This window comes from Leucoraja erinacea, chromosome 13 (genome assembly GCF_028641065.1).
Source record: "Leucoraja erinacea ecotype New England chromosome 13, Leri_hhj_1, whole genome shotgun sequence".
Lineage (NCBI taxonomy): Eukaryota > Metazoa > Chordata > Chondrichthyes > Rajiformes > Rajidae > Leucoraja > Leucoraja erinaceus.
The window spans coordinates 28,988,618-29,014,078 of NC_073389.1; the positions used below are offsets into that span (position 1 = coordinate 28,988,618).

The 25,461-nt window shown below is 43.0% G+C and overlaps 1 protein-coding gene across 3 annotated transcripts in view; it reads right to left on the reverse strand.

Moving 5' to 3' along the window:
* Window positions 1-6,310: 6,310 nt before the first annotated feature.
* Window positions 6,311-25,461, reverse strand: part of mbtps2 (membrane-bound transcription factor peptidase, site 2) — a 28,652-nt gene continuing 9,501 nt past the window's right edge. The window contains exons 6-12 of one of the 3 annotated variants that reach the window (XM_055644721.1): window positions 25,305-25,423; window positions 21,138-21,318; window positions 19,807-19,901; window positions 18,008-18,203; window positions 13,035-13,110; window positions 11,615-11,833; window positions 6,311-8,458 (exon numbers count right to left, since the gene is read on the reverse strand). In XM_055644721.1, coding sequence (XP_055500696.1) covers window positions 8,455-8,458; window positions 11,615-11,833; window positions 13,035-13,110; window positions 18,008-18,203; window positions 19,807-19,901; window positions 21,138-21,318; window positions 25,305-25,423 — 890 coding nt within the window. In that variant the 3' untranslated portion in view covers window positions 6,311-8,454. Of the gene's footprint in view, window positions 11,834-13,034; window positions 13,111-18,007; window positions 18,204-19,806; window positions 19,902-21,137; window positions 21,319-25,304; window positions 25,424-25,461 lie in introns of all 3 variants that reach the window. The other 2 variants (XM_055644720.1, XM_055644722.1) reach the window with 2 other exon arrangements.

Below are 25,461 nucleotides of genomic sequence, written 5' to 3' on the forward strand. Positions count from 1 at the left end.
GCAGAGTAGACTTGCTGGGCCAAATGGCCTAATTCTGCTTACATCACTTGTGAAACAGTCCATTGGTGGCTGTGGGCTACATGACGAGTTATACAGACACTGAAACTCAACAGAAACAGTGAAACTAGTACAACGACTCGGGACAGAGAGAGAGGGGATGCAAGGATTACTTTACGACAGAGAACTCAATTTTCATACCGCTGGGTTGTAAGCTGTCCAAGCGAAATATGAGTTGATGTTCCTCAAATTTATACACTTACAAATTAGGGCTGGGTTGGAGTAAACAAATAAAGTGGGAGGGCCAGTGAAAGATTTGGGCGCGGTTAATCAACCAAGGAGATGAACCAGTAGATTGTGATCTGTGACTAACCATGTGGGGATGTGTAGGCTATCTCACCAATATTGTGTTACAGAGAAAGCTGAGAGCAGGGAAAGCAGACTGTAGATTAGTCACTGTATTCATAGTCTATGTTGGGTGTTTGTAGAGTCTGTTCCTGGAGGAAGTTATCTGGCGCATGCGTGTCACCCGGGGGAGGTCATGGCAGGGACCTCTTTGTTCGGGTACTGTGGCTTTGTCTGTAACCTTGCATCCTCGTGGTCATTAAACTGGATTTGAAGTTAAATAACTGATCAACAGGTGCAGCACATGAATGACCTTCGTATATTCATGTATGGAAATCAGATTATAATTCATGCTGTTATGCATATATATATATATATTAAAAAATAACATAGAAATAAGGCAAGACTCGGACTTCCATCACTGTTCTGCACAAATAAATCAATCAACCTTACCCTTTGATTATAGAAACAAGACAAAAATAATGCCACATATTCAATCGTATATGGTTCAATGAAATTAAGATATATATGTAAAATACATATATGGAAACAGGCCCTTCTGCCCACCAAGTCCACACAGACCAGCAACCTACCATACACCAGTTCCATCCTACATGCCAGGAACAATTTACAGAACCCAATTAACCTACAAACCTGCACTTCTTTTGGATATGGGAGTTACTGGAAAATCCAGAGAAAACCCATGTGGTCATAGGGAGAATGTACAAATTCTGTACAGCCAGCACCAGTAGTCAGGATCAAATCTGGGTCTGTGGTGCTGTAAAGTAGCAACTCTACCGCTGCGCCAACATGCCACCCCATTAAATTATTTTTTCTGTAATATATTTATTATAGCGTCACGTCAATAAAGATAAACACATGATTCTGATTTCTGTCCTTAGTTGGATAACACACATCTCCAGTCATTGTGTTTTATGGCTGGTTTTCAACCTCTTCAGTCTGAAGGTCTCGACCTGGAACATCGCCCATTCTTTCTCTCCGTAGATGCTGCCTGTCCTGCTGAGTTATTCCAGCTTTTTGTGTCCATCTTCAGTTTAAACCAGCATCTGCAGTTTCTTCCAACACTCTTTGTTAAGCGAAACAGGTCCTATTCTCACAATATTATTCAACTCAACTAAGTCTTTGCTGCAGAGAATACAATCCCAGTTATCAAAGCTTTCTTCGAAGTGAAAAAAATTCCAGCCCTGCCAACATCTTCATAAATCGCCCCTGAATCCTCTCCAGAGCAATTGCACCCTTTCTACAATGTGTCATAGTCTTACAGCATGGAAACAGGCCCTTCATCCCAACTTGTCTTTGCAGATCAAGATGCCCCATTTAAACTAGTCCCATTTATTTGCATTTGGCCCATATCCCTTTAAACCGAGTGTGTGTCAGTGAAGCGGCGACAACAACATCCGGAGCGGAGACTTGGCGATGCCCCAGGGAGTGTTTCCCTCTCCCCCTCCCCCCCCCCCCCCCCCCCCCCCCCCCAATCTCCCCATGGGAATGCGGGCCGGCCCAGGTGCTCTGTGTCCAGCTGGGGGTCGGGCATCGGAGCAGAACCTTTGCCCGAGATTCATCCCTGCGGCTCCGGAGGCGGCACCAACCCCCCCACTCACCCGGTCTGCTCCTGGCCGGGGGTAAAACTCCATGGGGTGTGGACAGAGCGACCAGCGGACATAGAGCCGCCAGAGGTGAGGGTGGGAGGTGTGAGCGGTGCCTCGGGTCGGTGCTGCGACCACCGCCGACGCCGTGTCTCACCTATCACACCATCTGCACGGGAGAAACAAAACAACTTTTTTTCCCCCAAATCATCCCCGGCCGATAGTTTGACAGCCTTGCTTTAAACCAATGACCTCTTGTTCTTGAATCACATATCCCGGGAAAAAGACTGTGCATTCACCTTATATATTCCCCTCGTGGTTTTTACTCACCTCTAAAACAATTTTTGCTTTATTTTGAATTTGCAGCACATGGAGATTTTGGTTCCATGATCGTACTGCAGTTTGCCATTTTATGGACTGGGAAGTGTTCACAACTTTTTTAAGTCTTTTCCGCTCCCGGACGTTCAAGTTGCCGAACCAGACAATGATGCAACCAGTCAATATGCTTTCTACTGTACACCTGTAGAAGTTCCAAGAGAATCCTCTTTGACATACCAAATCTCTGTAATCTTCTCAGGAGGCGCTGATGTGCTTTATTTATAATTGTATCAGTGTGCTGGGTCCAGGAAAGATCTTCCGAAATATGCACGGCCAGGAATTTGAAGTTTTTTGATCCTCTCCACCATCGTCCCATTGATATAAAGAGGATTGTGGGTCCTCGTCCTTCCTCTTCCAAAGTCCACAATCAGTTTTAATGATATTGAGAACCAGGTTGTTGTGCTGGCACCATTTGGTCAATTGGTCAATTTCACTGGCAGTGTGAACTGTGAGGAGGATGCTATGAGGATGCAGGGTGACTTTGACAGATTGGATGAGTGGGAAGATGCATTTTAATGTGGATAAATGTGAGGTTATCCACTTTGGTGGCAAAATCAGGAAGGCAGATTATTATCTGAATGGTGTCAAGTTGGGAAAAGGGGAAGTACAAAGAGATATGGAGGTCCTTGTTCATCAATCACTGAAAGTAAGCATGCAGGTACAGCAGGCAGTGAAGAACGCTAATGGCATGTTGGCCTTCATAACAAGAGGAATTGAGTATAGGAGCAAAGAGGTCCTTCTGCAGTTGTACGGGGCCCTAGTGAGACCACACCTGGAATATTATGTACAGTTTTGGTCTCCAAATTTGAGGAAGGACATTCTTGCTATTGAGGGAGCGCAGCGTAGGTTCACAAAGTTAATTCCTGGGATGGCAGGACTGTCATATGTTGAGAGAATGGAGTGGCTGGGCTTGTATACTCTGGACTTTAGAAGGATGTGAGGGGATCTTATTGAAACCTATAAGATTATTAAGAGATTGGATACGCGAGAGGCAGGAAACATATTCCCGATGTTGGGGGAGTCCAGAACCCGGGGCCACTGTTTAAGAATAAGGGTAAGCCATTTAGAACGGAGATGAGTAAAAACATTTTCACCCAGAGAGTTGTGAATCTGTGGAATTCTCTGCCTCAGAAGGCAGTGGAGGCCAATTCTCTGGATGCTTTCAAGAGAGTAAGAGAGAGCTCTTAAAGATAGCGGAGTCAGGTGATATGGTGAGAAGGCAGGAAAGGGATACGGAATATGGATGATCAACCATATTCAAAGGGTCGAATGGCCTACTACGGCACCTGTTGTCTATACTCTGACTCATCACCATCTGTAATTCATCCCACAATGGTGGTGTCCGCGAACTTGACGATGGAGTTTGCACTATGTCCGGTTACACAGTCATGAGTATAGAGTGAGTAGAGCAGGGGGCTGAGCACGCAGCCTTGAAATGCTCCCTACTGCTTGTTAATGAGGGTGACGTATTTCTGCTAATTCGAACAGACTGTGGTCTGTGGATGAGGAAGTCAAGGATCCAATTGCAGAGGGATGCGCAGAGACCTAGTTCCGTGAGCTTGGTAACCAGCTTCGGGGCGATGATGGAAATTGAGGATGAGGATCGCTGGTCAGCCAATGGACTCAATGGCCAAATGGCCTGTTTTCATGCTGGATCTCTGAAATAAACTCTTATCTGCCTGCACATAATCCATATCCTTCCATTCCCTGCATTTCCATGTGCCCATCCAAAAGTCTCTTAAATGCCATTGTTCTATCTGTCTCTACCACCAACCCCAGCAGCATATTCCCAGCCCTCACCACCCTCTGTGCAAAAACCTTGCCCCACACATCTCCTTTAAATTTTGTCCCTCTCACCTTAAAACTGCCCTGTAATAATTTGATATTTCCATCTGGGGTAAATAGCTCTGACTACGTCTGTTAAGAGTTTGATGTAATGTACTTCGGTTCGTTTTATGTGGGGAGAGGGTGGAGGGGATCGGGAGAACCTTTTTTTCAAGCTCTCACCTTCCCGGAGATGTGATCAATTTTCGGATCACATTCTACGGGCTCTGTGGCTTACCATCGCTGGAGCTGGGAGCCGCCTCGGACTGTTGTGAACCCCACCGCAGATTTAACATCGGAGCGGATCCCTTGCCTGGGATCGCTCCCACAAGGGACTTACCAACAAGAACTCGCACTCGGGAGAGGCTAGTCAGGAGCTCCAACGTCGTGGAAGGTTCACCAGCCCCGACGCGAGGTTCGATCGCCCGGCGTGGGGGAGCTGACAACCCCCCGATGCCGGCTACGGGAGTCAAGACCGTCCCCTCAACGGGGGCTCGAGGCCCCTGACCAAGGAAGAACAAAAGGAAGGACTTGAACTTTATTTCGCCTTCCATCACAGTGAGGAGTGTGTCGGAGTCACTGTGGTGGATGTTCATGTTAAAATGTGTTTTTGAGTCTGTTGCTTTTAATTGTATGACTGACCTGGCCCATGAATTTCTCGTATGTTGCAAAACATACTTGCCGAATAAAATCTGATTCTAATATGCAAATGAAATACAAATTTCATGAATTTATTTGACTCCGCTGCCTATTCTGCCTCCCAATTAAATCCACCACTCTGCTTACCTGCCTTCAATCCCAATCTAACAACATCTGAAATTATAAATGTTTTATTTATTTTAATACTTTTGTTGCTACTTATTCGCTCCCCTAAAACTTCAATTTCTGCTGCCTCACTCCGATGAATTCACTTAAAATGAACATGTATTTTCTTGATCTCATTCTCTGGATGACAAAGTTATTTAATTTTTTCAACCTGGTAGCTTGCTGAATTACTCCCTTATCAACTGAGATTTCATCATGTCTTGAGGGGAGATTAATATCACAGCTACACGAAAGGAACAAGACCAATGGATAACATTCAATAACACTTCTAATATTTTATCCTTTATGTTTGTTTCAAAGAAATACAATAAGAACACATAATTTAATTATCTCTAAATCCCTCAGGCCTATCATGAATTGGATCTTACACAGGAATTGGCAAAATACCAAAATGCAGGAACACTTGTCAAGCTGCTCAGCAAGTTTTGAAACACTACCTCAGGCACTAAATTATGCTTTATATTTGCATGTATATCTCTGGAATGAAAATTATGTTTTTTTCTTTTCTTTCTTCAATTTTTCCAAAAATTCTAAATCGATGCAAGCAAAAGCATTTGTACAGTCTGTATTTATGAACAGAATCCAAAAGGGATGGCAGGGGCAGAATCAATTGGGACTATACAGGAGGGACTTGACAAATATTTAATGGAAATTATTAAGAGATAATGGGACTCAGTTATAAGCAGTGTAAACACATCAAATAGAAACTTGCTCCATCTTTTCCCAGCCTATATTACAATTTGTATAAAATTACGATAATACTTTTTGAATGTATGGAGAATGATAATAATACTTCTAAAAACAATGGCATCTAATCATTTTTCAAACAAAATCTAACCACTTTATGTGTCCATTTACACCCACATTACAATGTTTTCTTCACATGTAATCACAAGCAATTCTGAAAACTTCCAAAGCAGTAAAAGGATGTTTGGCATTGACTTTGTGGGCAAACAGTTCTCATCACATATTACCCCCCCCTCCACCCCGCTCAATCACCTCTCCAGTCTACCTGGAAAATGTATTATTGATGGAGGTGGTGTTAATATTATTGAGTTTCTGCCAGACTGGAACGGACTTCCAGATTCTCAATTCTGTGTAATGAAGTTCCTCTTGTCAAAATATCTTACTCATGGTCCCTTGTTCTTCTTCCCTCAATTTCTGCAAACCATTGTTCTGCTTTCATTTTAGAGCTTACCTAGCATTTCCATTATACATTTTGCTTCTGGATGAGATAGATAAATATTCCGATTTTATTACCATTTATCATTGCAATTATTTCCCCACTAAATATGCAGTGCCCTCAAAATCCTTGAAAAAAAACTTGAAGCTGATTAATGAACAAAGCTCTTGATTTATATAGTTTACAATTAAAAATTATGGTTTTCCATATAATGCCGCCGAAAGTTACATAAACACAACATAACAAAACATAGGATTACTTATTATGCAAATACAAAGTGGAGAAGACATGCATGAAACTTTGTAGTCCAAATACTTTTTTTAGAACCACTATATACAGCCACCTGATTTCATCTACTTCCTAATCAATTCACTGCTAGACAGAGAGGGGAATAATTCCTCTTTCATCTGCAGTGGGATGAACAACAGCTTGCTGCTTGAAGACCAGAAAATATTAGTAAATGCCTATCAGGGTTAGGGTTTAAAAAAAAGCATCAAATGCAACAGGACCAATTCTATTCCTCGTGGTGCACAGACAATAAATGTTAACTTGTCAATATTATTCAAGCATTCAATAAATAAAATCATCAAATTGCACATAGAGTTACATCTCTTCATGTCACAAGATCATCACAAGGTCTATTTTTTAGACTACAGAATCCAGAATAGATTCAAACAGAATCCTGTGACACTGAAAAAGCACAGCAGGACCAGCAGCATTAGCAGAGGGACAAACTATTTTGTGCATTTTGTCAGTCGGAATGAAAGAGGGAGAAAAGCATTTAAGAAGCTGAGACAAATTAAAATATTAAGGCATGGGGAGAAATTGCAGTGCAAGTTCAGGGGAAAAATGTCATACAAACTGAAACATTGAAATTACTGTGAAATACCTGGTATGAAAGAAGATGTAAGGTATTGAGACATGTAAATGAGTGTGGAATTTCTACACAGGTCCTGTCCCAATTCTGCCAATAAAAACTTTTGACTCAATGTGGAAGCAGGGTTACTCAAAAACTTCCAAATTATTTTCCATTTCTATTCTGCTAGCATTTACTCCACTTCAGCATGATATAGTTTGGGTTAATTTTATTATAATTGAAGGGCCCAATGATTCTTCTGTGGGTGAAATATATTAAATGATTACAGATCCATTGCATTAAACAAATAATTGTTGAAAAGTGTCACTCATCAGCTGACATAATATTGTAATTGATTCTAATCACTGAAATAGGAGAAACTACTGTTCAAGATGCATATTCAACCAACACCTCCATCTAAGAGAGGATCCTTGATTCAAAAGCACCTACAGAATTAAACAATATTTTTTGCTGAAAAGTCTGGACCACAAACTGGGAACTAGTTACTGGCAGACATTCATTATTATATATCGGAGTTTCCAAATGAAATCGGTCTGAAAAGGCAGTGGAAAGCATCCGCACAAATATTGCTTGGAATTTCAAATCACAATATACAATGTCTGACCAGCTACATTTCTGAGGAAGGTTTGGGAAATTTTATTGCCCATTCTTCACAGCCTTTAATAAGGTGGTGGTACGTTGATGTCTTGACCAGTTGCAATCCTTCTTGTGAAGGAGTTACCACTGCTGGTGGGGTCGGAGCTCCAGGACTTAAGACCGAACGGCAATGAAGGACCGGTGATATATTTTGAAGGAAGGGTAGTGTGCAGCTTGGAAGGTAACATGAAAGCAGTGGTGTTCCCATGCATTTAAAGCCCTTTCCTTTCTTGCTGATAGAGACCATGGATGTGATCAGGAGGTGCTGTCAGCAATCGGGGAGAGTGATTGCAGTGCAATTTATATGGCGCACTAAAGCGGAAGGGAATGAATGTTGAGGATGCTCTATGGGGTGCCAATTAAGCAGGTTGCTATATTCTGAATGGTGTCATATTTCTTGAGTGTTGTTGGAGCTGCAGTCATCTTGTTGAAAGAATATTTTGTAACATGTCCGACATATTCCCAGTTAGTAAATACTCGCTGTCTTGCAGTATCAGGAGGCGAACAACTCTCCTCAAGATATGCAGCCTCTGACCTACTACTTGTGTAGCCACGGTATTTATGTAACTGCTCCAACTGCAAGGATCTGCCTGGTAGGCTGCTCTGGAAGGTTTAACCTCTGGAAGGTTAGATCACATGAGGTCCAAGGAGAGATAGCCGACTGGATAAAAAATTGGCTTCAAGTAAGGAAGAAAAGGGTGATGGTGGAAGGTTGTTTTTCAGACTGGTGGCCTGTGACGAGTGGTGTGCCTCAGGATTCGGTTCTGGCCTATTGCTGTTTGTCATCTATATCAATCATTTGGATGAGAACACACAAGTCATGATTAGTAAGTTTGCAAATTACACGAAAGTGGGTGGTATTGTAGATAGTGTTGTCAAAAATTCCACTGGGATCTTTGATAGGTTGATAGATGCAAAATAACTCAGCAGATTAGGCAGTATCCGTGGAAAAAAGGAATAGGTTACGTTTTGGGTCGAGACCCTTTATCAAACTTGATCGGTTAGACACAGAAACATAGAACAATTGGTGCAGGAGTAGGCCATTCGACTCTTCAAGCCAGCACCGCCATTCATTATGATCATGGCTGATCATCTAAAATCAGTACCCCGTTCCTGCTTTTACCCCATATTCCTTGATTCCTTTAGCCCTTAAAAGCTAAATCTAATTCTCTCTTGAAACCACCCAATGAATTGGCCTCCACTGCCTTCTGTGGCAGAAAATTCCAGATTCACAACTCTTTGGGTGAAAAAAATCTTTCCTCATCCCAGTCCTAAATTGCCTACCCCTTATTCTTAAACTATGACCCCTGGTTCTGGACTCCCCAACATCGGGAACATTTTTCCTGCATCTAGCCTGTCCAATCCTTCAAGAATTTTATATGTTTCTGTAAGATTACCTTTCGTCCTTCTAAATTCCAGTGAATACAAGCCCAGTCGACTCATTCTTTCATCATATGTCAGTCCCGCCATCATCGGAATTAACCTGGTGAACCAATGCTGCACTCCCTCAATAGCAAGAATGTCCTTCCTCAAATTAGGAGACCAAAATTGCACACAATACTCCAGGTGCGGTCTCACCAGGGTCCTGTCCAACTGCAGTAGGACCACCTTGCTCCTAAACTCAAATCCTATCGCAATGAAGGCCAACATGCCATTGGATTTCCTCACTGCCTGCTGTACCTGCATACTTACTTTCAGTGACTGATGTACAAGCACACCAAGGTCTCGTTGTAGAGTAGAGGGATCCAGGATTGCAGGTACATAGTTCCTTGAAAGTGGCATCACAGGTAGATAGGCTGATCAAGAAGGCTTTCGGCACATTGGACTTCATTAGTCAGAGTATTGAGTATAGATGTTGGGAGCTTACGCTACAGTTGTACAAGACATTGGCGAGGCCACATTAATAGTATTGTATTCAGTTTTGGTCACCTTATTTAGTTTAGTTAAGAGATACAGCGCGAAACAAGCCCTTCGGCCCACTGAGGTCGCACTGGCCAGCACTAGGGACAATTTTACATCTATACCAAGACAATTAACCTACAAACCCCTACGTCTTTGGAGTGTAGGAGGAAACTGACGATCTCGGAGAAAACCCACGCGGGTCATGGGGAGAACGTACAAACTCCATACAGCCAAGCACCCATAATCAGGATCGAACCCAGATCTCTGGTGCTGTAAGGCAGCAGTTCTACTGCTACGCCACCATGCTGCCATGTTATAGGAAAGATGTTGTTAAGTTGGAAAGGGTGCAGAGAAGATTTACGAGGAGTAAAATCAAGAACCAGAGGACATAGGTTTAAGGTGAGACGGGAAAGATTTAATAGGAACCCGGGGTACTTTTTTTTTTTAACGCAAAGGGTGGTAGGTGTATGGAATGAGCTGGCAGAGCAGGTAGTTGAGGCAGGTACTATCACAACATTTAAAAATAGTTTGGACTGGTACATGGATAGGTTAGGTTTAGAAGGATATGGGCTAAACGCAGGCAGGTGGAACTAGTGCAGATGGCACCTAGTGGGCAAGTTGGGCCGAAGGGCCTTTTCCACACTGTATGACTCTATGGTTAACTCCTTCTGATCAATCATTAAACATGTCTTATGATGTCAGAAAGATCATTGATGAAGCAGCTGAGCTTGGTGGGACCTAGAACACTGCCCTGAGAAACTCCTGCAATGTTATACTGGTAGTTGACCTCCAGCAACAATATTTAGCTTCCTATGTATACGGTATTACGACTTTCTCAAATGAGATTATCTCCTTGAATCCCATTGACGCCAGTTTGAACATGGTTCCTCGAGTTTGCACTCGGTCAAATGCAGCCTCACTGTCAAGGGCAGTTACTTTTACCTCACGCTGGTCCATCTGTGGACCATGTCTATGATGAGATCTGTGGCCAAATAGTTCTGGTGGGAACCAAACTGAGTACTGGTGAGCCAGTGATTCATGAGTGATAGCAGCCAAAAGTGAGGTCTTCCCTGAATTTGATGAGTGACAGTAAACTGATTGGACAATGATTAGCTGGACTGAATTTGCCCACGTTTTTGAGAACAAGGCAGACCTGACCAATTTTCCACATTGTCAAACCAGTAACTGTACCAGTGTGGTCACTTTCATGGAGTAACTAGGCTAGAGCCTACAGCTGTGATGTTGGTTGTTCCTCTCGCCTTTACTGTATGCAGTGTCCTCAGCCACTTCCCGATATCATGTGGAATGAATCAAACTGGCTGAAGACTGTTTTTAGTGACAGTGGGGACTTCATGAGGATGGATCACCCACTCAGCATTTCTGGCTGAAAGCATCAAGCCCTACCCTTGCTGAGAAAGGGAAGATGTCTACTCCTCCTCAGTGTTCACCACCATCTACGACTGAATGAACTGCAGTTTTGATTCAATTTGTTGAGACTGCTTACCCCTGTCAATCACTGATTTAAGCACACTTGTCGACCCAGTCACAGTTATGCTAGGTTAACATGGCATTCCTACGTATGTCTGGTGCGTCGCCACATGTCTCATTGAACCAGAATTGATTGTCATGGTGGAGTAATGAATGTGCCAGGCCATGAGGTTACAGATTGTGGTGACAAACATTTCTACTGCTGCTGCTGATGGTGCCCAGCACCTCACAGATGCCCATTTTTGAGCTGCCAGATCTATTCTACGTCTATTCCATTGAGCACAATTGTAGTGCCACACAATACCACAGAAGGTGTCCTTAGTGCCAGGACCGCTATCCTATCGCTTTTCCAATTCCATACTCCTGAGAGTAAGGCATGTGCCACAGGAAGTTGGCACAACATTCACATGGGCACAGCCCATTGGTTTTCATTAAAATCTTGGGAGTGTGCTCATCTTTTTCGACATTGGAGGTAGGGAAGGGTACAATACAGAGGTATGAATAAAAGGTGTACACCATGGGCATTAGTTTAGATTAGGTTTAAAACACTACCTAGCCGTTACCATCCAAAGCCCCAGGACCACGTTAGAAGCCAACAATGCACTGCCAAAAAGCAAGATAAAAAATCCAATTAGGTCTCGGTGGCTCTTCTCGACAATCAGAGAACTGAGTGTGGCCTCTATGAATGAACTCAACATCCACTGTCCATCCAGGGCAAAACATGGCACAGCATTTATCACTGCTAGTGCTCCTGATAAAGAGAGCAGGTATCTGGGTCAGAACAGTCAAGGAAACTAGTCAGCACTGAACCATAAAATTGTAATGACTTTGCTTTTAAAAAAGTGATACGCATGTATTCCCAAAGAGCAGCATCCATTTTGAAGCTGCAACACAGTAACTCCTTTCCTCCCCACCATTCACTGATTAATTGAAGTACAGGCAAGAGAAAGGGAGAGTGTGAATAAACAAGCCACTGGAGTAACTCAGCAAGTTAGCCAGCATCTGTGAGTGAAATGAACAGATAGCATTTTGCCTTGGAGCCCTTCTTCAGACATGTTTGAATGGAGCATGAACGCAGTTGGGTTGAACTTACTTTAGCTTCCGGATCTATTTCTTGTGGGGAGATGGTGCCAAATTGGGTTGCGTGGACTTCATGTAACAGGAGAATTTTTGGAAATGGCATTATCATTACCATTAGCAGGGTGGTAGAAAAATATTGTCAAATCCAGAGGGGGTATGGAGAGAAAGCAGGTACAGAATACTGAGTTGGATGATCAGCCATGATCATATTGAATGGCGGTGCAGGCTCGAAGGGCCGAATGGCCTACTCCTGCACCCATTTTCTATGTTTCTATGGCATATGGGAGCAGGAAATAAAGAGCAGAGGAAAGGAAGTTGTAACCATAAACATTGTGGAAAAGGAGACCAAAGGCAGCATTTCGGGGCAAAATAAACTGATGGTTATAAATAATCATCCTCTGTTAATAATGGATGTAATTTCAATGATCCAATTGGGAAATTACAGGCCACATCACAGAGAATGGGACAAGTCCTTGAAGAATGGTGTAAACGGAGCAGGGGGGTGGGTCCGGTAAACCTTACTGGAGGGAGGTGATGAAGAGCCAAAGAGGGGCTAAGCAGTTTTGCAGATGGGTTAAGGAGCACTATCACAAGGTAACAACGTAGAAAGGCAAACTTGTAAACATGGCTTTTATATTTTGGTGATTCAGTAAAAAGGTGATCAGATCTGAGAATTGCCATTAGAATTGTGAAAATTCAAGTTGAATAGAAAGAGCCTGAATAAAACAAGTTAAAGAATGGCACAATGCTCCCATCTGTTTTGATAAAATACACAGGAGACTGATGGCCTGGGAATTTTTGACAGCTATAACCTTGGCAGCTCTCAGCACCAACAAACTTCCATCGACCCCTAGCTGGCTGGTTTGTCATCCTGACGACAGAAAAAGGATACTTGCAAAACGTTTCTATTACACCAGGAATGTCCAAGTGCAGGAAACCAAAGCGAGGCATGTAGTTGGTAAGGCTCACTGCGGACAAAATGATGCATATCAGAAGCAGATCAAAAGCATACAAGGCACATTAGTCCATCAGCCCCATATACATTGGCATAATGGGCATCAGCAAGTCGTGAAAATCAAAAATTATTAACCAGAATGTTATGTTCAGATACGTTTTCGAGCTGAATGTTCATGCCATCTGGAGGTATTCTAAAATATACAAATTGACGCGTTTGTTGACGCCATCACCCAGGCTACAATGAGAAATGATCATCAATATGGCACAGAAACAGGCCATAGGGCTGTCCAATCCATGCTGGTGTTCATGAGCCTCCACTCATATCTCCTTATTTAATCTATTAGCGCCTGTTATTCTTGACTCTCTGCTCTGCTTGTCCAGTACTCCTTTAAAATCATCAAGGCCATTTGCTTCATCATTCCCAGTCGCAGCGCATCCTACATTTTCAGCACTCTTGAGTATAGAATTCATACAAGATTTACCACATTTGTTTCTCCTGGTCAATAGATAGCTACCCACCTTAAGGTGGACACAAAATACTGGAGTCACTCAGCGGGGCAGGCAGCATCTCTGAAGAGAAGAAATGGGTGGCGTTTCGTGTCGAGACCCTTCTTCAGTTTGAAACGTCACCTATTCCTTCTCTCCAGAGATGCTGCCTGTTCCGCTGAGTTACTCCAGCATTTTGTGTCTACCTTTGATTTAAACTAGCATCTGCAGTTCTTTCCTACCAACCTGAATCCCACTTTCCAGCCCTTGAAGAACCGACCCACAGGGCTACAGATCAAGTAAATTCCCCGTTTTTAAAATGCGGGCAAGATCTTTATCCTAATCAAGCTGAGAGTTTGAAACAGCCACCATCCACTGGGTGAAAAAAAGTATTCGTCTCTCCTCTGTTTCTTCTGATTTCCCTATTGTGTTGCTTGATGAGCATTTTCTATTGATGGCTTCTGATTACATTCTTTCCTGCAAGTGAACCTCTCTATCAAAACCTCTCATTGGTGTAAAGATTTATATTCAGTCATCCCCACTGACGAGAAGATACACCCAGTGTGTTTCTAAGCTTGTAAGTTGGAGCATAATTAGGCCATTCAGCCAATCAAGCCTACTCCGCCATTGAATCATGGCTGATCTATTTTTCCCTCTCAACCCCATTTTCCTGCCTTTCCCCATTTCCCCTAACATCCTTACTAATTAAGAATCTGTCAATCTCCACTTAAAAATATCCATTGACGGCCTCCACAGCAATATGTAGCATTAAATTCCACAGATTCGCCACCCTCTGACTAAAACAATTAATTTTCATTTCCTTTCTATTTTTCTTTTATTCTGAGGCTACGGACCTAATTTCTCCTAGTAGTGAAAACTTCCTCTCCATATTCACTCCATCCATGCCTTTCACTCTTCGTTAAGTATCAATGAGGTCCCCTGCATCCTGCTAAACTACAGCGATTACAGGCCCAATGCCTTCAAATGCTCATCATTTGTTAACCCAACCATTCCTGGGATCACTCTCATAAACCTCCTCTGGAACCTCTCCAATGCCAGCACATCCTTCATCAGATATGGGGCCCAAAATTGCTCACAATACTCCAAATGTGGTCTGACCAGCACCTTATAAAGCCTCAGCATTACATCCTTGCTTTTGTATTGTAGCCCGCTCTAAATAAATGCGAGCATTGCATTCGCCTTCCTTACTACCAATTCAACTTACAAATTAACTTTTTGGGAATCCTGCACCAGCATTCTCAAGACCCTTCGCACCTGTGGTTTCTGAATTCTCTCCCCATTTAGAAAATAGTCCACATTTATATTCCTCTTTCCAAAATGCATGACTCCACAATTTGTGACACTATATTCCATTTGCTACTTCTCAGCCCACTCTCCGAACCTGTGCAAGTCCTTCTGCTGAGTCCCCGTTTACTTTACACTACTTGCCCCTCCACTTAACTGTATCATCTGTAAACTTGGCTAATAAGCCTTCAATCCCCCATCCAAATCATTTATATAAACCATGAAGAGTAGTGGCCCCAGCAAAGAGCCCTACGGAACACCGCTAGTCACTGGCAGCCAACCAGAAAATGCCCCCTTTATTGCCACTCTCTGCCTTCTGCCATCCAGCCAACATGCTATCCATGCTAGTATATTCCCTCTGATACCATGGGCTCTCATCTCCTTGAGCAGCCTCAATAACCTCCTACTCAACACATCAAAAACCCATGAACTTATCATCGACCTCAGACGAAAGGCACAATCCAAGACCCCCCTACTCATCTCCGGCGAACCCATATCCACCACTGACTCATTCAAATTTCTTGGCACTCACATAAGCAATAACCTCAAATGGAAAACCAACTCAGATCACATTTATAAAAAAGCCAACCAAAGACTCTTCTTTCTCCGCCAGCTCAAGAAGTTCAGAGTGAGGAAACATCTCCTAATCCGATTTTACACAGCCATCATCCAAAGCATGCTCACTTCATCAATAACAGTTTGGTACAGCAGTTTGGACACTCACTCCCGTAATAAACTACAGCGCATTGTCAACAAAGCATCCAAAATCATCAGCATCCCCCTCCCATCAATAGAATCACTCAATCTCAAACGGTCCGTGTCAAGGGTGAAGAAAATCATTTCTGATCCCTCCCACCCAGCTCACCACATCTTCCACCTGCTGCCCTCAGGGAGGCGCTACAGCTCACTGCCTGCCAAAACATCACGATTCAAAAACAGTTTCTACCCATATGCAATTCGAACTCTGAACACTCTATGATAATATCCCAAAGCCACCCCGTGCATGTACTGTATACTGTATGTTGTCTGTGTTTTATGTTATGTTATGTTCTGCTTACTGTGTTTTTCTGTACCACAAACTACATGTCTGCATGACTGGAATCAGCTTATTGTGTAAAATCCTGTACTGAACATGAATTCCACCAGCTTGACTGTGTGGTCATTAAATAATCTTGAATCGTGAATCTTGAATGTAACACCTTTTTCAGAGGCCTTCTGAAAATCCAGATAAATCACATCCACTGACTGTTCATCCTTTCTTCTCATTGTTCTTCTAATTTCTGGAATCAACTCTGGGAGCCCGCTCTCCAGAGTCAGTAAATCCTTTCTATAATATGTGCTACTGCAGATAATACTGCGATGTCCAGACACATTTAGCATTGGTTCCTCTTCTTACAATTCCTTCCTCTTAGAAACAACCCCCAGAGCTTGGTTTGCCTATTCCATGGTATTGTGCAACTTTTAGTAATGATTATTTTAGTTTTATTCCTCTACCCTTTCGCAGCTAGCATCTTCCAAGTAATAACAGTGCATTTATTTCTTAACAAAATGTACTATCTTGCTATTTTCTAAGTTGAACTTAAATTGTCCATTACTTGCCCATTCGGCAAATTCATGTTCTGTTATTTGTCGGAGTCCTTCACAAAACTAAGTTCTTCATTGAAGCCACAAAGAACTGCAGATGCTGGTTTACAAAAAAAAAAAGACAAAGTGCTGGAGTAACTCAAGCTGGTCTGAAGAATATGAATATGTGATACTTCAGGATGGAACCCTTCTTCAGACTGATTGTAGTGGGGGGTGGGGTGGGGGAAGAGGAGAAAACTGGAAGAGCAATGGGGGCAGGATAACGCCTGACAAGTGATAGGTGGATACAGTGATGGGGGTTTCTTCAATACTTTAGAATAGTGACATTTTGAAAATCTGGGTCAGTTTCACCCTTATTGACTCATAAAGCTCAGCCAGGGCACATGCAAGTTCCTCTCCAACTTCCCACAGTGTCCTCGGATCCATCTGATCAGGCCCTGGAGATTCATCTACCTTTGTAAGCATTGGGATGTTCAGCATCTCCTCGACCGTAATACTGACTGCTCTCAAGACCCTTCAATTGACTGCCAAAAGTTCCCCGGTCCTCATGTCTTTCTCCACAGAAAAACATAGGAGAAATATTCAGAGGACCTTGCCTGTCTCCTGTGGTTCCACATAGCTGTGACCGCTTTGATTCGTGACACGTCCTATTCTCTCTCCGGTTACCCTTTTCCCCTTAAAGCACTTACAAAATCTCTTTGTATTATCCTTACTATCATCTGCCAGAGCCATCTCCTGCCGGCCTTTTGCCCTCCTGATTTCCTCCTTTAGCATGCTCCTCAGTTCCAAAAACTCTGCCAGGGATACACCTGATCCCAGCTGCCTATACCTGGGCCATACCTCCTTCTCATTCTTAACCAGAGCTTTAGATTCTCTAACGTGGGACTAACTATGCAGGTTCAGAAGAGAAAAAGATGGCCAGACAGGAGGCAGAGTCATAGCACAGACAGATAATAGTGTTCTTTTCATTGTGTGGAAAGATCAAGAGTTCAAGAATTTACTTTATGAAAATAAAGTAACATTGAATTGAATTGAAATAAGGACCCAGAGTCCTTTACATTATATGCGATGTCAGTAACCTCACTGGTGGGCTAAGCTATCATTTTAAATATAGGGTTTACAATAGCTCTAGTCATGAAAGAGACCAGGTCTACATGAAACCAGTTCCAAGACTCTCTCACGCCTTCTTGCTCTGACCACTGGGAAGCAGAAGTGAAAGGGCCATAAGATGGTTCAATTTTTCTGTTGCTTGGCTGTCACTTTCACATAGCTCAAGATATATAGCTTCAGAAGCTCAGCCGGCAGAGAGCAAGCAACTTGAAGTGAACCTCACTTCACTGTGATACAGTCTGTTGTCTACAGAATCATAGTACCACAAAGTAAAATCATAGTAGACATGCAACTAGTCTTGGAACTGGTTGCATGTCTGAAGAAGGGTCTCGACCTGAAACGTCGCCCATTCCTACTCTCCATAGATGCTGCCGCACCCGCTGAGTTACTCCAGCATTTTGTGTCTATCATAGTACCACAAACCTGTATACTGAAGATGCACAGGGTGTCCTATAAACAGCATATCCATGGATGACGAGTGTTTGATTCTGATCAGCCTGGTTTGATTTTCAACAGAAGGCTTCGCACAAAGGCTGCGGACAAACTCCTTCTGACAATCTTCATTCCGCTGACACACTCGGCTGGATTCAATGGCTTTCCTGGCTGCTAGACAAACGTGCTACAAACCCAAAATACATGAATGAGTGTGAGGCACAGCAGCTCGTATACAGCATACTGGAAGACAAATACCCCCATCCGTGAAATCTCCACTAAACCCAACACATTTAACATACTAACCGCTGCAAACTCTCCATTCCAGACATTTTCTGGTATTACAAAAGCTTTTATGAAATGCCACACCACATACTCTCTTCGGGCCTCTTACCATCCTAACAGTTCCTGTTAGTTAATGGAACCGTATGTTATGTTAAGTTTCAAAATCTCCTGGGTACATCAAAGCTGTATGTGAGCTGGAGGTTGAAGAACAGGTTTAGAGAGGGTTGGAGATGTATAGGAGGGTGGAAGAGGACCGGGGAGTGAGGGGGTGGTGTGTCTTTCATGGTTGGTGAAATTCAACATAATGTCCTTCTTGAAGGTTCCTGAGTACAGTGCACCCCATATCACAGAGGGGTCGAGCTCCCAGACAAACCTCCGCATCACAATCTTCTGTACCTCAAACCATGACAAAATGTGTTGCTTCTTTTGTATTTTGTATTTATTTAGGTTTTTTTTCTCATTTATATTTCAAACCTGAAATACTTTGGTCTTGCTTTAGTAAGGGCAGGTTTCCATTACCCGAACTGGTGTAACATGGAGTAAGTCTGTGCTGGGGACAAACTGGGTTTGAATTAACCAAGGAAGGGCATGATATTTTAATACCTCTGGATAAAATATATTTGTGTGAAATTCATTCAATAGGAAGCTAGGCTGTTCTTTAATAAGTTGGCTGAGGGGTGGTGTCTCTCCTGTCTCCAGCACTCCAGAGAAACAATAAAAATGTGTCCAACTTCTCCTTGTAGCCAGTACCACTCCAATCCAGGTAATATCCTAATGAACCTCTTCTGCAACTACTCTAAAGCTTCCACATCCTTCATGCTATACAGTGACCAGATCGGCACACAAAACTCCAAGTTCAGCCGAACCAAAATGTTATACCACTGCAACATTACTTACCAACATCTATACCAATACCCTGACTGTCTACACCATTTATGCCGCTTAGAATTTTATTAACTTCTATCAGGTCTCCCCTGTTTCCAGCACTCCAGAGAAAACAATCCAAGTTTGTCCAACCTCTTGTAGCTAATACACTCCAATCCAGGCAACATCCTGACCTATTAAAAGCTGGCTTAGCTTGGAAAACTCACATCCCTGGAATTAATTAAAAAAATTCACAATGATAAACAGAAATTTATACTAATGATTCTAAACATTAGATGAAAAGTATCAAATAAAATATTGTACCCATTGTTCCCCTGCTTTATTGTGCAGTGAAAAGGCCAGAATTTGAATTATTGTTTATTGCTAAGTCCGATGTATTCAATAAATAGTTTACTGCTGAGTTTATAGCAGTCAGAAAAGCTGTCCCAGGCATGAATGCCAGTTTATGTATAACAAAAATATCAATATTTCCCAGTTAACAATTTGTTTAAATCGTTTCATTTTAATCAAGTTCACTTCATAATGGTGTCTATGGCAAAGATGAGTTTTATGTATAGACAGGAGGAAGTAGATTTCAGTTTGTCAGACACCAGCATACAACAGAATTTGGAGAGCCTCACCTGGGTCATCTGCAAGTTGCCACGGTAAGAAAAACAAATATCCACAAGGCTGTTGTTGTTACAACATTCGGTGGTCCCGTCGAGTCTCTTGTAAGCTGTAGAGAAGAAAAGGCCAATTTTTGGTTATGCTACAAGTACTTGTCCTCTACAAATACCCCCTACGAGGGTGGCACAGCGGTATAGTTGCTGCCTTACAGCGATTGCAGCGCCACACACCCGGGTTCGATCCCGATAACAGATGCTGTCTGTACGGAGTTTGTACGTTCTCCCAGTGACTGCGTGGGTTTTCTCCGAGATTTTCGATTTCCTCCCACACTCCAAAGACCTACAAGGTTTATAGGTTAATTGGCTTTGTACAAAAATGTAAATTGTCCCTAGTGCGTGTAGGATAGTGTTAATATGTGGGGATCGCTGGTCGGTGCGAACTCGGTGGGCCGAAGGGCCTGTTTCCACGCTGTATCTAAACTAAACTAAGTAAGCTTCAGATCTCGTGACTACTTGCAAATTGTCATTATGAAAATTCTAGTTGGTGTACAAAGGTTGTTTTCCAAGAACACTTCACTTGATCAGGTACTGTTCACGTAAGGCACTAGTCACAGTCGAGTAGCCGAGAGGAGGGAAGGACAGAGCATCTGCTGAAATATCAGCTTCTGTGGCTTAGGAACATGGTGGGTGGGAGGAAATAGATCTGAGAATTTCTATAGCGGCCTTGTACCAACTGGTAAACATCAGTGTACAGCCTCAATTCTCAAACATAAAGTTATCACTTGTTTCCCGAAAGAATACAAAGACATTATTCACAAAAATCATTATGTTCAAGAAGGAACTGCAGGTGCTGGAAAATCGAAGGTAGACAAAAATGCTAGAGAAACTCAGCGGGTGCAGCAGCATCTATGGAGCGAAGGAACGTTTCAGTCTGAAGAAGGGTTTTGGGTCGAAACGTTGCCTATTTCCGCTCCATAGATGCTGCTGCACCCGCTGAGTTTCTCCAGCATTTTTGTCTACATTCACAAAAATCAACTGTCTATTCCATATGGGATTTTGTGCTTTCTTCTACCATATTCCTCAACCATTAGAGTCTTTTCTCTCCCAGATTTACCATGGTTTCCTCCAAAGGAGACAGGCTGTTTCTGTATCAGTCACATCTTATTTTTCACTGCATCCTCTGCCTTTGTCATGTAATCACAACACCTTTCCCTAGATTCTCAATAGTGAGTCTCCCATTTCCCCGTTCATTGAAAGCTCATCACAATCAATTGTTCATTAGCTTTCACTCTCTGGAAATGCGGCCTGATCTTATGAGCATCTACATCCAAAGACAACATTAATACCTCGACTCACGGAGCTTAGATGATGCAGGTTTGCTTCACTAACGCAGTATCCAGTCTGAGGTTTCAAAGAGATTTCTTCGATGCACTTGTGCCAATCTTCCACACCGTAGACCGAACAATTTTCCACATGTTTAATCAGATCACCTGTAAACAATCCTCTGGGTCCAAGAGCTGGGGAATTCTGGGAAACAGAAAGTATTCATGAATAAACATACACAAGTTTTCATTGCCTGAATGTTATAGAGTCATATTTCAGCCCACAAAATTAGTGCCAACCATTTACATTTGCAGTAATCATGCAAACTCCATGCAGATTGTGCTGGACATCAGGTCTGAACCCAGATTTCTGCAGCTGTGAGGCAGTGGTTCTGCTAGCTATGTCTCTGTGCCACTCTCTGAGGCTGCAAGGTGAGCAATTCCTGAAACCTGCCACCGGCTTAGGTTTATTATTGTCACATGTACCAAGGTACAGTGAAAAGCTTTGCTTTGCATGCTATCCAATCATAAATACAATCCAGTCAAACTCAAGTACAATAGGTAGAGAAAAGAGGAAGGTAGAGACTGCAGAATATAGTTCTCAGCATTGCAGTGCATCAGTTCCAAAGGCAAAATCCAATGTTCACAATGAGGTAGAGGTGAATGAGACCGTTCAGAAACCTGATAACAGTGGGGAAGAAGCTGTTCCTGACTCTGGTAGTGTGCGCTTTCAAGTTGGACCCGAAAAGGGGCTAGGAATGGCCAGGGTGGCATATCTTTGATTATGTTGGCTGCTTTTCTAAGGCAGGATGCTGTAGGTGGAGTTAATATGGGAAGTCTGGTTTGTGCTACAGACTAGGCTACATCTACAACACTGCAATTTCTTGGAGTCTTGGGCAAAGCTGTTCCCAAACCAAACTGTGATGCAACGCAACGGTATGCTTTCTGTATAGAAACAAGACCTGCAGATGCTGGTTAATACACAAAAGGACACAATGGTGGAGTAACTCAGCAGGCCAAGCAGCATCTTTGGAGAACATGTATAGGTGTCATTTTGGGTCAAGACCCTTCTTCCAACTGGATTCTTCTGTATGTTCTAAGGTGCATCTATAGGTGTTTGTAAGAGTTATTGGAGATATGCCGAATTTCCTCTGTCTCCTTGAGACGTTGATGTGCCTTCTTGGCTGTCGCATCAATGTGGTTGGTCCACGTTAGATCGTTGGTAATGTTAATGTCAAGGAACCTGAAGATCTCAGCCATTTCCACTTCGGCACCACAGATGAAGGGACTGAATAAATCCTCATAGAAAGGAAATTTATACTTTGCAGATTCACAGCCTTCCGAACATCAAGACAAAGAAATGTACCTCAGAAAATGCAGACACAAAGAAAGACAACGGGTTGAGCAGCGATAGAGTTGCTGCCTTGCAGCACCAGAGACCCGGGTTCAATCCTGACTACAAGTGCTGTCTGTATAGAGTTTATACATTCTCCCTGTGTCCGCGTGGGTTTTCTTTGGGATCTTCGGTTTCCTCCTACACCTCAATGACGTACAGGTTTGGAGGTTAATTGGCTTGGTATAAATGTAAATTGTCCAGTTTGTGGACGATAGTGTTAATGTGCGGGGATCGCTGGTCGGTGTGGACTGGGTGGGCCGAAGGGCCTGTTTCCGCGCTGTATCTCTGAACTAAACTAAAACGTTTTGCAGTTTTATAGAGCTCACTTTTGAGGATTCTGAGATAAAGCTGGCAGATCTCTTTACAGAGGTCACAACTTAGTTTAACGTACAAACCATTTTCCTACTCTGTTGTTTTTTTAATAAGCACAGAACTAACTCAGGGCCAACCATAAATAGCCCTGGCACTATAATGGTTCGATGATATGCAACAGAAAACTGCGAACAGAAAAAAGGAGAGGTCTGTTGTATTGGTAATAGCTAAGATTTGCAAAGGTAATATTCACGACTCCTTGTGTGTGGACGTACAGTAGCACAGTTGTAGCGACCCAGATTCAATCCTGACTTCCGTTGCTGTTTGCATAGAGTTTCTCCCTTGGACTGTTATGTGCTCCCGTGTTCCGTGATTGGTTTTGGAGTGAAGAGGGAGAAGGTTAATCATTTGAATGTGTGCTCCAATTTCCTCCAACATCCCAAACATGTGCTGAAGGGTTAATTGGCCACTACAAATTGCCCCTCACTGTATGCAAGTAGCAAATGAATCACAAGGAAACTGAAGTGCATGTGTCAAAGTTACACGGATAAATGGAAAAATAAGGAGGGGACATGGGATGGATGGGAATCCTCTTCTGGGAATCTACATGGACCCAATAGGGCAAGTGGTCTCCTAATGTTATAAGCAAGGCAATGCCCCATGATACACCATATCATGCTACTATTGCCTCTGAATCTGAATTGGAGAGACTGGATAGGATGGAATTGTTTTCCCTGGAGCAAAGCAAACTGAGTGAGACCTTATAGATATTTATAAAATCATGAAAGTGGTAGTAAAATCATGAAAGTGGTAGTAAAATTAGAGAACATTTAAGGCGAGAGGAGAATGATTTAAAGGAGACTTAAAGGTTAGGGTTTTCACACAGAGGGTGATGGATATGTTCTTAGGAGCCGTCAGAGGAGGAAGTAGTGCCAAATAAGGGCAATGCCACTGCCCTTGCCTGGTAGTGCTGCTCAATCTTGATATGCAATCCCCACCGACAGCACCCAAAAGGGTGTACCTGTTTTGAAGGGGGATGGCCACAGACGTCACTGGCACTTCATGTCTATTTTCCTTTCTCGTGGTCACCCACCTTCTCTCTTCCTGGACCTTGAGCATGACAACCTCACTATACATCTTGTCCAAGAAGCTCTTTTTCTCCGAATGGTCCTGAGGTCCTGCAGCTTCAGTTCCAGTTCCCTAACGTGGTCTTAACGGAGATGCACCTGGACACAATTCCCACAGGCATAAGAGACACCAGCAGTTTCCCGCTTCCCACATCCTGCAGGAGGAGCATTGTACCAATTTACCTGCCATCACCGCTGCACCTTTTAAACTCTCCTGTTTTTGGCCGATCTCTCAACATAGAAACATAGAAATTAGGCGCAGGAGTAGGCCATTCGGCCCTTCGAGCCTGCACCGCCATTCAATATGATCATGGCTGATCATCCAACTCAGTATCCCGTACCTGCCTTCTCTCCATACCCTCTGATCCCCTTAGCCACAAGGGCCACATCTAACTCCCTCTTAAATATAGCCAATGAACTGGCCTCGACTACCCTCTGTGGCAGAGAGTTCCAGAGATTCACCACTCTCTGTGTGAAAAAAGTTCTTCTCATCTCGGTTTTAAAGGATTTCCCCCTTATCCTTAAGCTGTGACCCCTTGTCCTGGACTTCCCCAACATCTGGAGCAATCTTCCTGCATCTAGCCTGTCCAACCCCTTAAGAATTTTGTACGTTTCTATAAGATCCCCTCTCAATCTCCTAAATTCTAGAGAGTATAAACCAAGTCTATCCAGTCTTTCTTCATAAGACAGTCCTGACATCCCAGGAATCAGTCTGGTGAACCTTCTCTGCACTCCCTCTATGGCAATAATGTCCTTCCTCAGATTTGGAGACCAAAACTGTACGCAATACTCCAGGTGTATTCTCACCAAGACCCTGTACAACTGCAGTAGAACCTCCCTGCTCCTATACTCAAATCCTTTTGCTATGAAAGCTAACATACCATTCGCTTTCTTCACTGCCTGCTGCACCTGCATGCCTACTTTCAATGACTGGTGTACCATGACACCCAGGTCTCGCTGCATCTCCCCTTTTCCTAGTCGGCCACCATTTAGATAATAGTCTGCTTTCCTGTTTTTGCCACCAAAATGGATAACCTCACATTTATCCACATTATACTGCATCTGCCAAACATTTGCCCACTCACCCAGCCTATCCAAGTCACCTTGCAGTCTCCTAGCATCCTCCTCACAGCTAACACTGCCCCCCAGCTTAGTGTCATCCGCAAACTTGGAGATATTGCCTTCAATTCCCTCATCCAGATCATTAATATTCATCTCAAGTTAACCACCTTCAGATGCCTCCACTAATCGAGCCCACCTTTTAAATTCTCCCACAGTTTTCTGAGACTCGGTTCAAAGACAATTGTATCTTGGCAATTCAAGTACTTATTCAGGTGGAGTTAATAAATTAATTACCTCTGCAACTTCAGTGACTAACGGCCCAATTCCAGTATAGTACAAAGGGAAGAGAAAGAGTGGTAACAAGTACAGAACGAGTAAAGCCATTACCGCCAGGACGAAATTGTGCCAAACACCTGCCAAAAGTGAGAGGAAAAACAATATTGCTTGAATT